The 14,593-nt window shown below is 39.9% G+C and overlaps 1 protein-coding gene across 1 annotated transcript in view; it reads right to left on the reverse strand.

Annotated features, from left to right (window-relative positions):
* The window catches only part of pde8a (phosphodiesterase 8A), a 45,872-nt gene that overhangs the window by 11,312 nt on the left and 19,967 nt on the right, over window positions 1-14,593 (reverse strand). The window contains exons 2-13 of the mRNA XM_042414012.1: window positions 11,552-11,608; window positions 7,751-7,941; window positions 6,113-6,169; window positions 5,824-5,878; window positions 5,443-5,531; window positions 5,124-5,202; window positions 4,569-4,709; window positions 3,702-3,790; window positions 3,515-3,566; window positions 3,377-3,419; window positions 1,847-1,924; window positions 1,549-1,619 (exon numbers count right to left, since the gene is read on the reverse strand). Of these exons, the coding sequence (XP_042269946.1) occupies window positions 1,549-1,619; window positions 1,847-1,924; window positions 3,377-3,419; window positions 3,515-3,566; window positions 3,702-3,790; window positions 4,569-4,709; window positions 5,124-5,202; window positions 5,443-5,531; window positions 5,824-5,878; window positions 6,113-6,169; window positions 7,751-7,941; window positions 11,552-11,608 (1,002 nt within the window). The remainder of the gene's footprint in view (window positions 1-1,548; window positions 1,620-1,846; window positions 1,925-3,376; window positions 3,420-3,514; window positions 3,567-3,701; window positions 3,791-4,568; window positions 4,710-5,123; window positions 5,203-5,442; window positions 5,532-5,823; window positions 5,879-6,112; window positions 6,170-7,750; window positions 7,942-11,551; window positions 11,609-14,593) is intronic.

The following is a 14,593-nucleotide window of genomic DNA, read 5'->3' on the forward strand; positions in this document are numbered from 1 at the left end:
CATTCAGGATAAACTCTCCAATAAAAAAATAGATTATACTGATTCAGCCAGCCCTGTTTTATTCAGCCAAGTTGTTCCTGAGTCCTAAGGGTCCTTAATGCAATGGCTGTGTCCCCTGTCGCTTTAGGCCAGGACAGTGCGGCCTGTACGGTCTTTAGTCAGTCGATACATTTGTTATTAAAGGAATAGTCGGACATTTTGGGAAATACGCTTATTCGCTTTCTTGCTAAGAGTTACATGAGAACATTATACTACTGTCATAAGTTAAATATGAGGTTACAGCCGGGGCATGGTTAGCCTAGCTTAGCATAAAGACTGGAAACAGATGGAGGCAGCTAGCTTGGCTCTCTCTATTTGTAAAAAAAAAAAATCCACCTACCAGCACATCTAAAGCTCACTAATTAATATGTTATGTCCCGTTTGTTTAGGTTGTGTTTGTGGTTTTATAAAGGGTTATGTGCTGGACTTTATCTTGTCTGGTAAAAATGTCTTCCTGGGGTCTCAGCTGGTTGCCGGGCAACCATACAGTGAAAAACCAGAAAAAGTTTTACACTCTAGTTTTTATATGGATCAAACAAACAAGATATAACATGCTAGTTAATAAGCTTTAGAGGTGCTGCTAGGCAGATTTTGTTACATTTGGACGGAGCCAGGCTAGCTGTTTCCAATTAATTTTAGTCTAAATCCAAATCAATTCCAGTCTAAGCTAAACTAATCTAAGCTAACTGGCTGCTGGCTGTAGCTTCATATTGAACAGACAAACATGAGAGTGATATCGACATTCTCATCTAAGTCTAGGCACAAAAGTGAATAAGTGTACTTCCCAAAATGTGAAATTGTTCCTTTAATTAAAGAGGAAGTTGCAATAATTTAGTCATGAGATCAAAGCCGGTAAAATGGCATAAGTGTCATAAAAATGTAAAATGTATTTCATTTTAAAATATTTCTAAGTCATATAATACGATTGGACAAGGCTTGTGGTATGGAGCTCAAAAAAGAAGTAGAGAAATTTACATTTTGACCTCCAGAGAAGAAGTCAGAGGTTCTGGAGGTTCTAACAATGAGCACCTACGGTGAGGTCAGCAGGCATATAACACACACACACACACATACACACATACATGCAGCAGCAGCAGTTCTATCAGTGCTTTATTCTGGAGAGGATGACGCCTACAGGGACTGACTACACAGTCAAATGATACAGCAGAGGAACTGCAGTGTGTCATATGACCCATCCCTGGGGACTTTCTCTGTTTCCGACTATCCGGGCTGCAGACTACATAAACCACTGAAACAGCAGGTCATTCTGGTCCAACATGCTTTCCTGTCTTGTGCATGAAATGTGGCATTTTATCAGCCTATCTCCTCTTGACATGGTATGCGTGGCCTCTAGACTCTGCTAGTGCTAGTCGCTGTACAAGAAGCGCTCATGGCGGTTGTGGCAGTTTTATAACCCAAGAGTTCAGTCATGAGATACAAAACATCAGTACAAACTGCTAATCATATGATGGAGGCTGGGAGGGATGATGGGGAGGGAGATTAACCCACCTTGGTGATGGGAGCTTCTATAGTCATGGAGTGGATTCGGGCCATTGAGGAGTGCCTTCGCTGTGAGCTCCCTGGCAGGATGAAAAGAAAAAGATAATCAACACATTATCAACTTGAACTCTGATTCAACCGACCTTTAAAAAGAGGGAGATTCAATGACAAATTAAACTGCAGTTTCCTACTCATATCTAATGAGTGTGTTTGTGTGTGTGAGTGTGTGTGTGTGTCCAATCAACAATTGATCCAAACAGACAACTGGGGAGGTTTCATAAGCAGAGTTTCCATCATTCACTCTCACCATCACTCCCCCGAGACGTTGTGGATCTGACGTCCAGAGAGCCTTTCCTCCGGTCTTTGTGCTTACTGGATTGGATGTCTGGGAAGAAGAGAAAACCTTACATTAACACACACACACAAACACATAATCACACATTTATTTAAGTGACAAGGCTGACTTTGGCCCCCATCACTATGTCCTTGGAAATTTAGTAGATACTGTTTTTGATCAGTAAAACTCTACTTCTTGATTTTGTGGCTTCTCAAAGTTTTGTTTTGAGGTTTTTATCTAGTGAAATTGTAATAACTGGTTGGGAACAAGTCGGAAACATAAATCTATGCATTTGTTTCAAGTTGCAGACTTTATTTAGACTTCAGATCGCGCACAACTCCAGTCGAAACATGATTTGATTCAAAGAAATCTTTATGGTGATCACAGAAATTTTTCTTTGTTTCTGCCTAAGAAGGCAGAGAGCTCCGCTATTGACATATTTCAGTTAAAAATAATGAAAACAAGGACATTTCCGTTTTGGTTTTTTCCATTTATAAGCACGCGTTAGGTGTAATAACAGTAATTAGACACAGTGAAAGGCCATAGAGAAGATGAAGAAAGCTTTTAATACATTTTTCACTACACTGGGGTTGTAGCACAACACATAATAACCTTTAGACCCCTTAATCAGAAGACTGTTGTATAAGAGTTACTGTGAAATATACTGTGTTGTAAGACCATGCAAAGCTTCATAAACCAACAGCAAGATTTCAAAGTCAATTCTTTTCAGTGAGCTGGTGAAAGGACGCCAACACAGGAGAGATATGATCCCTGTTTTGTTCGCCTGTCAGGAGCCTAGATGCTGCATTTTGAAATCAGTTGCAGCTGTGAATTGGCTTTATGGTTGATACCACAATACAGCAAAGGAACAATAGTCTAGTTCAGAAGAAATAAAAGTGTGGATAAATTTTGTTTTTTGTTCGACAAAAAGAATTTATTTCATTTGAGATATTTCTCAACTAGATAAAGCAGGACTGGACACTGGTTAATCTGCTCTTTAAAATATAGGTCGTGATTAAAGACAAAATCACTGTTTCTGGCTTGGTGCACTACATTTACTGACATATTTCTAGAGTTTCTAAATTTATAAAGCTAAGGTTCCTAGATGTGACTATTTTCAATTTACTCTCATTCAGTTCCAAGACGTTTTGAGCCAACTTCTATTTGGTGTCTGCAAATAACTCACTTTAAATTAGCACTGTGTACCGTCTGTGTAACACTGGAACTAAATATTGTGTTTCCTGCTGACAAACACAATGCTGGCCCTCAAATCCTCCAACCTCATGGCAGATCACAAGTGACTCTGTCATGGAAAGAACATCCATCGCTAATGCTGATAAATACGCAGCAGAGAGAACCTGAACTACTCAAATCTGTGTGACTCCACAGTCCTTGGAGTTGTTTTGCATAATAAATCACATGATGAGGGTTAAGGCTGAGCAGACTGGCATCTACAGAGGCCATTTGTATGTAGCAGAGAGAATTGGAGAATGATCTTACCTGTTTGAGACTCTGCCTGCACACGTTCACTGGATTTATCACTCTGCATGGACAGATGGAAAAAGCAAATTGACACATGCAGACCAGAGCGCTTCTTTTATTCATCTACAACTCAGCAGAACTGGAAACTCATCTCACCTTATTATTATCATTTAAAGGCCTGTTGATAGACACATAGTGTCTGATTTTTCTGTGAACGACAAAAGCTTATTAATACATGTTGAAAAGAAAGGTATCAAATCATTATTCATTCATATATCATCCGGTGCAATTATTCAGTTGCTAGAAAGACAATTTACATTTAGCAAGACATTCTGTCACTCACCCTCCCTGTCCAATTACAGGTGTGATCTTCACATTTTGCTGAATGCTGTCTCCATTTTTCTTTTTGGCATAATAAATCCCCTGCCACTCCTGGAACATAACAAGCCAGAACTAAGAGAAAGGCAATGCAACATACAGACACAGACTGTGCAGACAGAAGATCATACTTAAGATCCAGCATAGAAACACAATGTATGGTCATCATAAAAATACAGAAATCATAAGATTTTAACATTTCAAAAGGCCCTAAAGATGGGTGTGGACTGGGTGTAGCATGGTGGTGTTTGTGGTGCAGGTGAGGTGGTGGTGGTGGGGTGGAGTGGGTCAGAGTATTTCAGAGAGCAGCAAGTTGCTTTAATGGGTAGGAGGAGCGCTCCTGGAGTCCTGTGAGTTTGTTTCATGTCCCCCCACCTACAGACTGCGGTGGCAGCTTAAAAAGGCCTTTCCTGCTGTTAGCCTGTCTGGGACTGACCTTCGCTCTCTGTGTAGTTAGATTACAGCACAGCCATCAACCGCAGTTCTTATGCACATGAAACAGAGCTGCAGGATGGCCAGTGGTGCAGACTTACAGCACACATGGATGCACATGCACGCATGCATGCACAGACACAAAGGCAGGAGCAGATAGCTACAGCGCTCACAAGAGTGATCTGATTGTGAAGCGATAAAGTCTAGAGTGACAATTACATTATATGTCAAAACTATCTAAGTGAGAGTAACAGCAATCACATTATGAACCATGTATGTGACCATTCACTTCACGATGAGATTACTGTTAGCACAAGGCGCAAGCAAACAACACTAAAAATTAAGTTTGGCCTGAAACGTAAAATATAGATAATAAGATAAGTTTGTGAATGCTTATTACCTTTCCTTTCCGTATGCAGGAGTTTATTGTTTCAAGGAGATCAGGCTTATTCTTCTCACTTTTAGGCACTTCTATTATTTCCTTCCCTATTAGCTCGCCTTGTTGGTAGCCCATAATGGACTCGTAGGCAGGGTTCACGTACTGTGAAGGAGAAGTGAGAGAGTGTTCAGGCTTGATCTGCCGTTTACAAAATCCATGAGCTCAGACACAGTAATGACGATGGGCCTCGACCGACCAAAATGATACGTTTTCTGAGAAGCTGACACATCTGCTTCTTATTTCATGGAGCTCAAAAACATATATTTCATGTGAAAACATAGTGTGATAACACAGGCTACAGTTCTTTTGAAGTTAACAAAAGGAACCATTCAGAGTGACAGAGACCGCAACTATCACTACTGAGATCTGGGATCATAAGACATCAACATGCACTAAAACAGAAGAGGAGAGAGAAAATAAGAGAGAGAAGGAGGGGGGAGGACAAAAAAGGAAAGAGAGAGAGGGGAAGAAACAGTTCATCACAACAATGCAAGAAGACGTTTATTTGAAACCCACCTGAATTATTTGATCTTCAGAAGTGATCTCTATGGCCTCTTGGCTTTGTTCTAGAGCTGTGAAAATAGCATTTCCAGCCCTTGTACAGGTGGAGAGAGAACACAACCAGACTCATTGTTACTATATGCAACAAGCAGACTGTCTGGCATCTTAGTGAACACTCATTCATGTCCGAGAAAGTGTTAAAATTGGCATAAAATGGAGAATTTTCTTCTTTTGATATCTTGCTCTCATTGCAACAGGTCTACATTAAGTGCCATGTACTGTAACTGGTGTACAATTGAACTACACCACAGTGCAACAATACTGCACAACTCACCTCAGTTTGAACTGCGCCCGCACCTCTCCATGCTCCAGCTGTAGCAGCTCATTATAGCAGGCCATCATATTGGCATTCTCCACATATCTCTGAGGGTCAGAGGGCAACACCAAGCGACACGGATCAATCAAACACAACTAAAATCCCATTTTCAAATCAATGCCATTACAGGATATGTTATGGTGCAGCTAATGCAATGAGTAGCAATGATTCGGGTATGGGGAACTCAATGCATCTGTCTCCTGAGCAAACAAAAAGGATTTACAATCTGGATCCCTGCCTTATATTGAGTGTTGACAGAAGGGATATAAAAAAACATATCAAAAGAATAATACAAATACAAGCAGCAGAAGACACACATTCACACAGAATGTCTCTCACCCTATTAAAGCCGGCATTGATCAGGGGCATCACAGAGGCTTCCTCTCTGTCTGGCCTTAAAAAGAGGACACATGTTAGCACATAACCATCGCCACGACAAATGCTTGTTTGGAGAACATCAATATTTGCTTCATATGACAGACTGCAGGCCTCTAGGCCTCCACTGAGTCAGGCACTTTAATTCTGACAGTGCTCCTGATCATTAGTTTAATTCTGACAGTGCTCCTGATCATTAGCTACCTAAAAAGACAAGAAGAACAAGAAGAGGGGGTCAGCGAGTTGTACGTACCTCTTCACAACGGCGACTATCACAGTGTTTTCTGAAGAGTTGACCGCTCTAATTGACCTGAATGTAAACAGAGGGAGCCTTTTAGCCAGTGAGCAAGCTGGTGGAAAAGCCCATGGCATCAAATAAATGTATTTTTCAGTTTTTCACGCTCCGATTCTCCCAGGCAGGCAGAGCCCAGTGGTGGAGCTCTGTGAGCAGGCCTAGGCCTCTGAAAGAATGCAGTGTACAGGGCCACTCATCCGCCTGTGGTTTTCCCCAGCCAGTGGTCATAAAGGCCCTTTAGTTCCCCATCGGAGCCTGTGCGTGTACACTGAACATATGGATTGGCCAAAATGAATAGGGTTAACATACACGCTGGGCAGGGCAAATGAATGTTTGTAAATGTGTTTTTGGTTTGGGCAGAGGCTAAAGATAGAGAGTGGTATGGGCAGGCACTGCTCATTTCTCATTGACATGACTCCACTAGGTAGCATGTGATGGAAGCTGATTAAAACCAAAGTCAGCCGGCCATTCACCCCACCAGCAGAGTCACAATCACACGTGTTACCAAATGTACCGTAACACGAAAAGTCAAGATCATCTGGTCTGGATTAGATGACACACATTCAATTCAACTGTGTCTCCTATATTTGTGATTCACAACCAGGGGCACTTCTGCAGCTGCCATGGGGTACGTGGAAAAACTGTGGAGCAGCTCAACTGATAAAATAGAAATTACATTATGATTAAAAATATATAACCATGTATTGAGTCAGCTGTAACATCTGAACATTAGGTGCGACTGATAGTGCTTGAAAACTAGTTACCAAGCAAGCAGAAAGGTCTGCTTCAAGTTCCCTTTATTCAGCATTTATAAGTAGCATATGAACAATCAATAAATGGTTTAATGACAAATATAATGTAGTTGTAAGTAGATATAAGTGTTTATTTGTCAATAACTATAACTCCTCCTGTGGTATATTATCAGATAATGAATGACACTATAGTAAAACAGAGTTGCAAATACAGCTGCAACTAACGATTATATTCATTATCTATTCATTTTCTTGATTAATCAATTAGTCGATTGGTCTATAAAAATGTCAGAAAATGATGAAAAGCATCAATCTCTGTTTTCCAAAGCCTAATGTGATGTTCCTAAAATGTCTTTTTATTGGTGAAGACTAATGAAACCAGAAAATATTAATATTTACGAATATAATTTGTATTATATTATATTCATTTGAGAGGCCGGGACCAGAGAAGTTTGACATTTCTTTCTTAAAAAAATACTAAAAACGATGAATCGATTATTAAAATAGTTGGTGATTGATTTTCTGATGATCGGCTAATCGCTTAATCAACTAATAGTTGCAAATAATATAAAATATGTCTTCATATAATAAGTTATAATTGTTGACAAATATGGCACATTATCAAACACATAAAAATGTCCTTATATTTGTATAGTATAGTACGGTAAGTCGTTTAAAATCAGTTCAAATTGACACATTTGGAACATGATGACAGGTATTGGTGAAGTGGTACCTGAATTCATCTACATCAGACAACACAGGTTGGGAACCACTGCACTACATCATTCCAGAAATACAACATTAAGTAGTTACAAGTACATTGATGATGAGAGAACAGGCCTACCGGCATAGTGCTTCAGCGTCAAAGTGTCTGGAATGTCTGTGGTCAATGATGACGAGGTCGTGATGCTTCTCCAAGAAGCATTCAAGAGCCGACTCGGGTGTTCGCGCCATGCTGCACCTGAAGTTGGCCTTCTCACATGCCCAGCAGAAGCCATTACTCTGACTGTCCTCTTTGGCAAAAACTAAAAGTACCTGCAAAAGGAGAGATGACTAAGCACATGTAACCAACTGAGTCATTTGTATTTTCTAAATGACCTCTTGCAGTGTCACGCTACTACTACTTCTGGTGATAACAAACATAAAATCTGTATTTCACTCATATAAAACCATTTATATGATTTACAAAAAGGTATAATACAAACTTAACATTCAAAGATGGCAATATGTTAATGACGAGTAAACATACTACATAAAATAAAAAGACTAAAGAAGAAGGCAGGCTAAAAATCTGAAATCTACATGTAAACAGGTCTATACAGGTTTTAAGAAGTGCTTTTGAATTTGCTTTCATGAGCTCCACAGACTAGTGGCTCTCTGTGGATTATTTTCTCAATTAATCAATTAGTCATTTGGTTGAAAAAATGTTAGAAAATGGTGAAAAATGTCAACCACCATATCCCAAAGCCTGAGATGCAACCTAAGCAGGAACCTTAGAACCTCAGTCTTGTTTTGTCCCGACCAACAGTTCACAACCCAAAGATATTGAACGTACTATCATAGAAGTCTAAAGAAACCAGAAAATATTCACATTTCAGGACCTGGAACCATTAAATTTGAGCATTTTTTCTTAAGAAAATGGCTGAAAATGAATAATTGATTATCAAAGTAGTGGTGATTAATGTTGTGTCAATTGACTAACCGATTAATCAACTAATCGATTAAAGAAAATCATTTTCATTGTTGATTATTTTTACATCTTTTACAATTGATGATTCATTTTTATAAAACATCTTGAAAAATCATCCAATTTCAATAAATGTTAGTGTAGATATTCAGTTTAAATGATATAAAACACACTTGAGAAAATAGAACCCACTTATTTTTCACATTTTTACTTGATAAACCACTTAAACGATAAATCAGTTATCAACATTGTTGTTGATTCGTTTTCTTTTTGTTGATTGATCGATTACTCCACAATCCTTCCTTTCAGCACACTTTGATGATAATGATGATGATAATTTTTCTTAAAGTAGCTGAAAAGTAGCATTGTAAAATCAACTGTACATCTATCTTTCAGCTGATGACGACAAACTGTACATATGAAAATATGGTCTCTTCATTTGATTTGTCACACGGCAGCTATTGTATTAAATATCAGCTGGAAATATTATTTATCATAGTACATATGAGAGCTAGAGGGCTAATTGATATGTAGCTGTGATCTGATTAGAGAAACGGACATAACACATCAGAAATGACCAGCCTCCGCCCTGTGATACAGAATTAGTCCAGTAAAAACGCCACAATGTATGAACAGCTCTGAGTTGTCAAGTCATCATTGTTGCATTCATGCTCATTTGCACCTGTCGTCCTAATCCGCCTGCAGTGTGGGCTTGACTGTGACCTCAGGCCTCCAGCGGACAGGCCCTGATTGATCAGGCCCGGCTCGTACTCGGGTGCGTCAGAGATTTTATTGTCCACTGCCATGATCTATGACACAATTAGTCGAGGTGGCCTTGACTGGCTGCGGCCCCTCCCACCGGTCTGCCAAGGCTGTGGCAGAAAGTGCTGCTGCTACCGTCAAACCAGCCATTGAGAGTGTGCTCTCTCTCTCTGCCAGCATACTTTCATATAACCCCTCACTTGCGTAAATACTGGACCAGAGATTTAGGCCCGCCTCCGAGAGCAGTCTCTCAAACAGACGTCATCTCCAACTGTTGGCAGGTAGCAGAATGAATGTAAAGAAGGGAAAGTTTGTTCTGCAGTTTTAAGTTTGCATCACACCTGTAAAATTGAGTTAGGGCACAAAGACCTGACTTTGTTGAGAAAACTAGAGCTACTGTCCTCCGCACAATGAGGGGATAGAGGTTGTTTTGACAGTTGTCCTTTTGATTCATTCTGATGATCGGTGAGGCTTTATTTAAGTACCAAAACGCAGCCTGCAGGCCAGAAGCAGGGAGCCCGTATGCCTGAGAGGGGTGTTGCTAATGCAAACCATATTCCACATTTGAACATTTTCCTTACAAGCGGCAATAAGTGTCCGGGTCATAAATACATCACCACCGAGTCCTGCAGCTATGTTCGGTACGCACAGGGAATTAGATCAGAATTCCACATTGGGATGTTGGTAGAAAAGTCAACATTCCGGCTGCGGTGGAGGAACAGGGGTAATATAGGCTGAGATAAGGTCATTTTTCCTGATGCCTGTGCTGGGACTAGACAGATACGCCTCGCTCAGTAGTAACACACCCAGTCACAACGGACAAAAAACTCCAACAACCTCACAGAACATTCAAGCTAAAGTGTTTTTTAAGTCAGAATGTGCTCAAAAGAAACAGAAGGAAAAGGCAGATGTAGTAGCAGAGAAACAGCAAAAGGGGAAGAACTAGTTCGAAGGGGGTAGCCAGCATTTTGGCAGGGTCTGATCGCTCTGTCGAGAAAACATCATTGTTGAAAACACAGGGCCAGATCCTGTGAGCCGCGAGAAAAAAGGAGGAGTAGAGAGGAGGAGGGCATGACAGGATCAGCTGTGAGTGACAAAAACAGGAAGGGGATATCTCTCTACCTCGTTTTCCTACTGTGGTCACACTGGAGCGCATCAGACAATAAAGCAGAGTCTGTGCACTTATACATGGCGTTAAATTACAGGACGTCTAATGTATTGCTTTTCTTTTTGACTTCTTTTCCAGTCGCAGTGACTTCATAACACGCTGCTGTTCAGTGGAAACATGTTTCACAAAGTTTAGTAGATGTTGCAGTTTTATTTTAATCAAAATCTGGAAGCGCTAATAAGACTGTGAAATGATAAAAAGGTTGTGGAGAAAAAACAAGAGCCCAAGGTGATGTCTTCAAATGTCTTGTTTTGTCTCCCCAAGAGTCCAAAACCCAAAAATGTTCAGTTAACTATATGACAAAGAACATCAGCACATACATTTGACAAGCTGTAACCAGCCAATGTTTGGCATTTCTGCTACAGAAACGACTGAAGTCAATTAATCAACTCATTGTTCCTGCTCTCTCATGCACCCTTGAAACCAAGACAAAACCAAATTTCTTATACTGTTAAGAGAAATGACTTTTGAAAGACTTTTCATGCAGCAGCAACACATGCCAGAGGAACTGTATAATGAACCATTGAACGTCAGAGAATGTCCTATTTGCAGTGACGAAACTGGTCCATGGATCCTCTGTGCAGTTCTTCCATAACGTGCATTGTTCATTATGGTATGTTCTTGGTTGTAAATGTTTGGCCTTGTTGCCTTGACTACCCAAGGCTGCATAGCATACAATACGTCCATTAACAGTCCCCCCCCCCCCATCCGTCTCTCTCTCTTCTTTGAATGTTTGCATGGGGACTTTTTTTTCTTTAATCTCATAGCGAGGTGTGGTATCTTGTGAAATTCAAGATTAGTTCTGACTGCAAACAAAAGTTGGCGACGTTTTGAAATACTAATCCAAAAGAAATGCTACCAAATATTGACAGTCGCACCAAGTTTAGCTTGATGGCTCGACTAAAAGCCCCTGAATGATACGGACATAAACATTTCACTGAGGCACTTCTGTTGTTCCGTGAAAAGCCTAATGCATTCAACCACATAAGCATCAATCATTCAGATGTTTGGCATTGTTTTTACGATACCTGAAGTGGGTCTTTAAATAACTTCATTGGTCCAAATTGCACCTCTGTTAATGTGGTCTGAAAGATAACAAGAAGAATACAAAGATTAGAAAAAACATCATTTCACACATGTGATACTTCTTTTGTTATTCACACATTCATATTTTAAACCCTGTGTTTTATTGACATTGGCTTCACTTCCACGATAATTATATAAAATTGCAAAATCAACCTATTTTTCCCCTTTAAACATTGTTTAAAATCTTTTCTTCTGACCTTATTAAACCCCAATATGCAGAAAATGGCCCTTCCCTTTGCGACACACTGAGCTTACACATTTTATGAAGGTGACAAAATACAGAAATAACCATAAAGCATTGTTATCACATATAAATAAGGAAATATATCATGTTTTTTTGTCAAATGGACTATTTATTAATAAAAAATACCCATAGAGGTTATAGAAGCTTATAATTGCCATAATAATTTGAATGATATCAACAACTGAATACCAAAATTTGAGATTTAATCACAACTGAAGACTGAATGTTGAAATTCTCGATAGTCACTTTCAAGTTGTGCAATTTCAAAAATTTCGTGTGTATGTTTCTTTTTCTAAAATTCAGGTAGAAAATTCACTGACCTAATATTCAAAAGCTACATTCTTGCTCTATTTCAGATATAAAAATTAAGGTCAAGTCAAAAATTGGTTGCTCAAATACGGTTGGTCAAATGTAGACACTAACAGACGCTAAGATTCAGACCTGAACATAACGGACGCAAAGGAAAAGCAATCGAGCCAGAATGGAATCGACAAGACCTTGCAGCAACTTGAATATAATATTTGAATATTAGGCCCATGAATTTTCTATCTGGATTTGAGAACCCTAAACCAAATACATACTGGAAATAAAGTTTTTCAAATTGCAGAAAGTCAAATATTTTGGTGTAATAAATTCTGTGACCTTTAAATTTCAATATTAAGCACTCAGTAATGATTAAATTTCAACTTTTGGTATTCAGCTGCTAATATAACTCAAATTATTATAGCAATGGTTTGCTGCCATAAGAGGTCTAATCCCTTATTAGACTTTTTATGAACAAACGGTTATAAAACTTGAGTTGTGCTGTATAAAAAGTACTCTTAACACCAATCACACATATAAAAGCACATATAAATCCATTTTATTTAACAATTTTTTTTTTCTGAAACATGTCGCCACTTTAAAATAATTTTTTATGCAATTTTCATAAAGTCGGTAAAAGCTGTGATATATGAAGGTGATAAAACAATATGAAATATGTTTTTAGAACTGTTCAAGAGGACCCGGGTTCTCCGGGGCTCAAAACAGAACATTAGTTATATATTAATATCTACTAGCGCCTCTTACTGTCTATTGAATGCCTGTAATTTATTCTTCTAATCTCTAAATCTCTAAAATTGTGAAAATAATTTTTTTTTTTTTTAAAAAAGACTGATTCCAAACAGACAGGTTCTCAACTCATTACACTTTCCCTACATGAGCATACTCTTTTCTGTCTGCAAATAATTTAGCTTCCTTCCTGCTAAATGGAACCCAGCTCAGGGGTTAGTAACCATAGCAACCAAGCCCCTTGCGGACCGCCATCCCTCTAGAATTCCTCTTCTCCGTAAACAATCTACACATGTGAGGAGGAATACAGAGAGGAATTTTAGAGCGTGCCAGGCCGCAGTAAATCACTTCTTGCTAAATTGTAAGCCTTCTGAAAGCTCCATGAAACAACAAAGGGGGAAAAAAAGCTGATTAGCCCTCGGTTGTAGCCAAATTGACGTCATCATGACACTAGGCTGTTTGTTGTAGCGTCCACAAACAAGGAGTATGGTATCAGGATGGCTACAAGCTGATGCTCTGTGATCATCTGATCTTTCACAGACACGAGGACCTGGTCGCATGATAGGCTCATGTGCGCTGGAGAGACAGTATGCATGTGTATTTTTGTGTGTGTGTGTGTATTTGTGTGTGTGTGTGTGAGAGAGAGAGTGTGTGTGTGGCTTTACAATAAAGACCAACATATGGAAATGCCACAAACTCATGTTCTTCCACAAGGGTTTGACCAAACAAGACCCAGTTTTCCCGTTGTCAGATATGATTTGAATGACTCTGACCACGTGTGTCAGAACAAATAACTCAGCCCCCAGATTTATTAACTTTGATTAGAGATTCAACCCACCCATTCATTTTCCTGTGGAGGTGAAACAGAGCTCTTCTAGAGACTACTGCTGGGTAAATGTCTTACACACACTCACACACAAATCATGTTTCCACTGTGATGGCGTTTGTTAGCGAAGTAGCTGAGGTCAGGGCCTTGACGTATGGAGTTTGGCCACAGGGCCTCCAGCTAGCTGAGGCCTAGCAGAGCGGTACGCAGCGCTCTGTGTCTCCATCCAGGGAGACTTCCCTCTCTAACTGACACTGACACAACCAATGCAACTGCAGCTGAGGTTGTGTAACTCGAATACCCAGCCTGCCACACACACATACACACACACACACACACACACACACACACACACACACACACACACACACACACACACACACACACAGCTGAACCAGTCTGCCATCCTCTTGGGGCAACATACTCCTCTTGTACAGTACACACACGCACACACTGCAATGAATCACTCAGCCAAGCATTTGCATCCCGCAAACATCATGCTGGCATTCAACCAGAGGCAAACAAAGCAGGGGAAGTGAGTGAGCATGTAGGCCAGGCAGGCGGGCAGTACGGACATGGTGTGTGACGTAATCCATGTCCCGCCCTCTTGCTATATGCTGTGCTGTACCAGTCACACTGGGATCTCTCTCGCTGTCTCTCTGTGCACTTGTTAATCAGGCAAGTTTGTTGGGTTGGGCATAGCGCAGATGCAGCTGTGCACAGTACAGCTGAATAGAAGTGTGTGTTGAATGCAATGCATTCTGGTCCTTATGTTTCTCTTGACTTCTACATCTACTATCATTTATCATTATTATCATTTACTGACTTTCAGAGCAATCATTTTGTGCTGTAATTAAAAACTAA

Source organism: Thunnus maccoyii, chromosome 1 (genome assembly GCF_910596095.1).
Source record: "Thunnus maccoyii chromosome 1, fThuMac1.1, whole genome shotgun sequence".
Classification (NCBI taxonomy): domain Eukaryota; kingdom Metazoa; phylum Chordata; class Actinopteri; order Scombriformes; family Scombridae; genus Thunnus; species Thunnus maccoyii.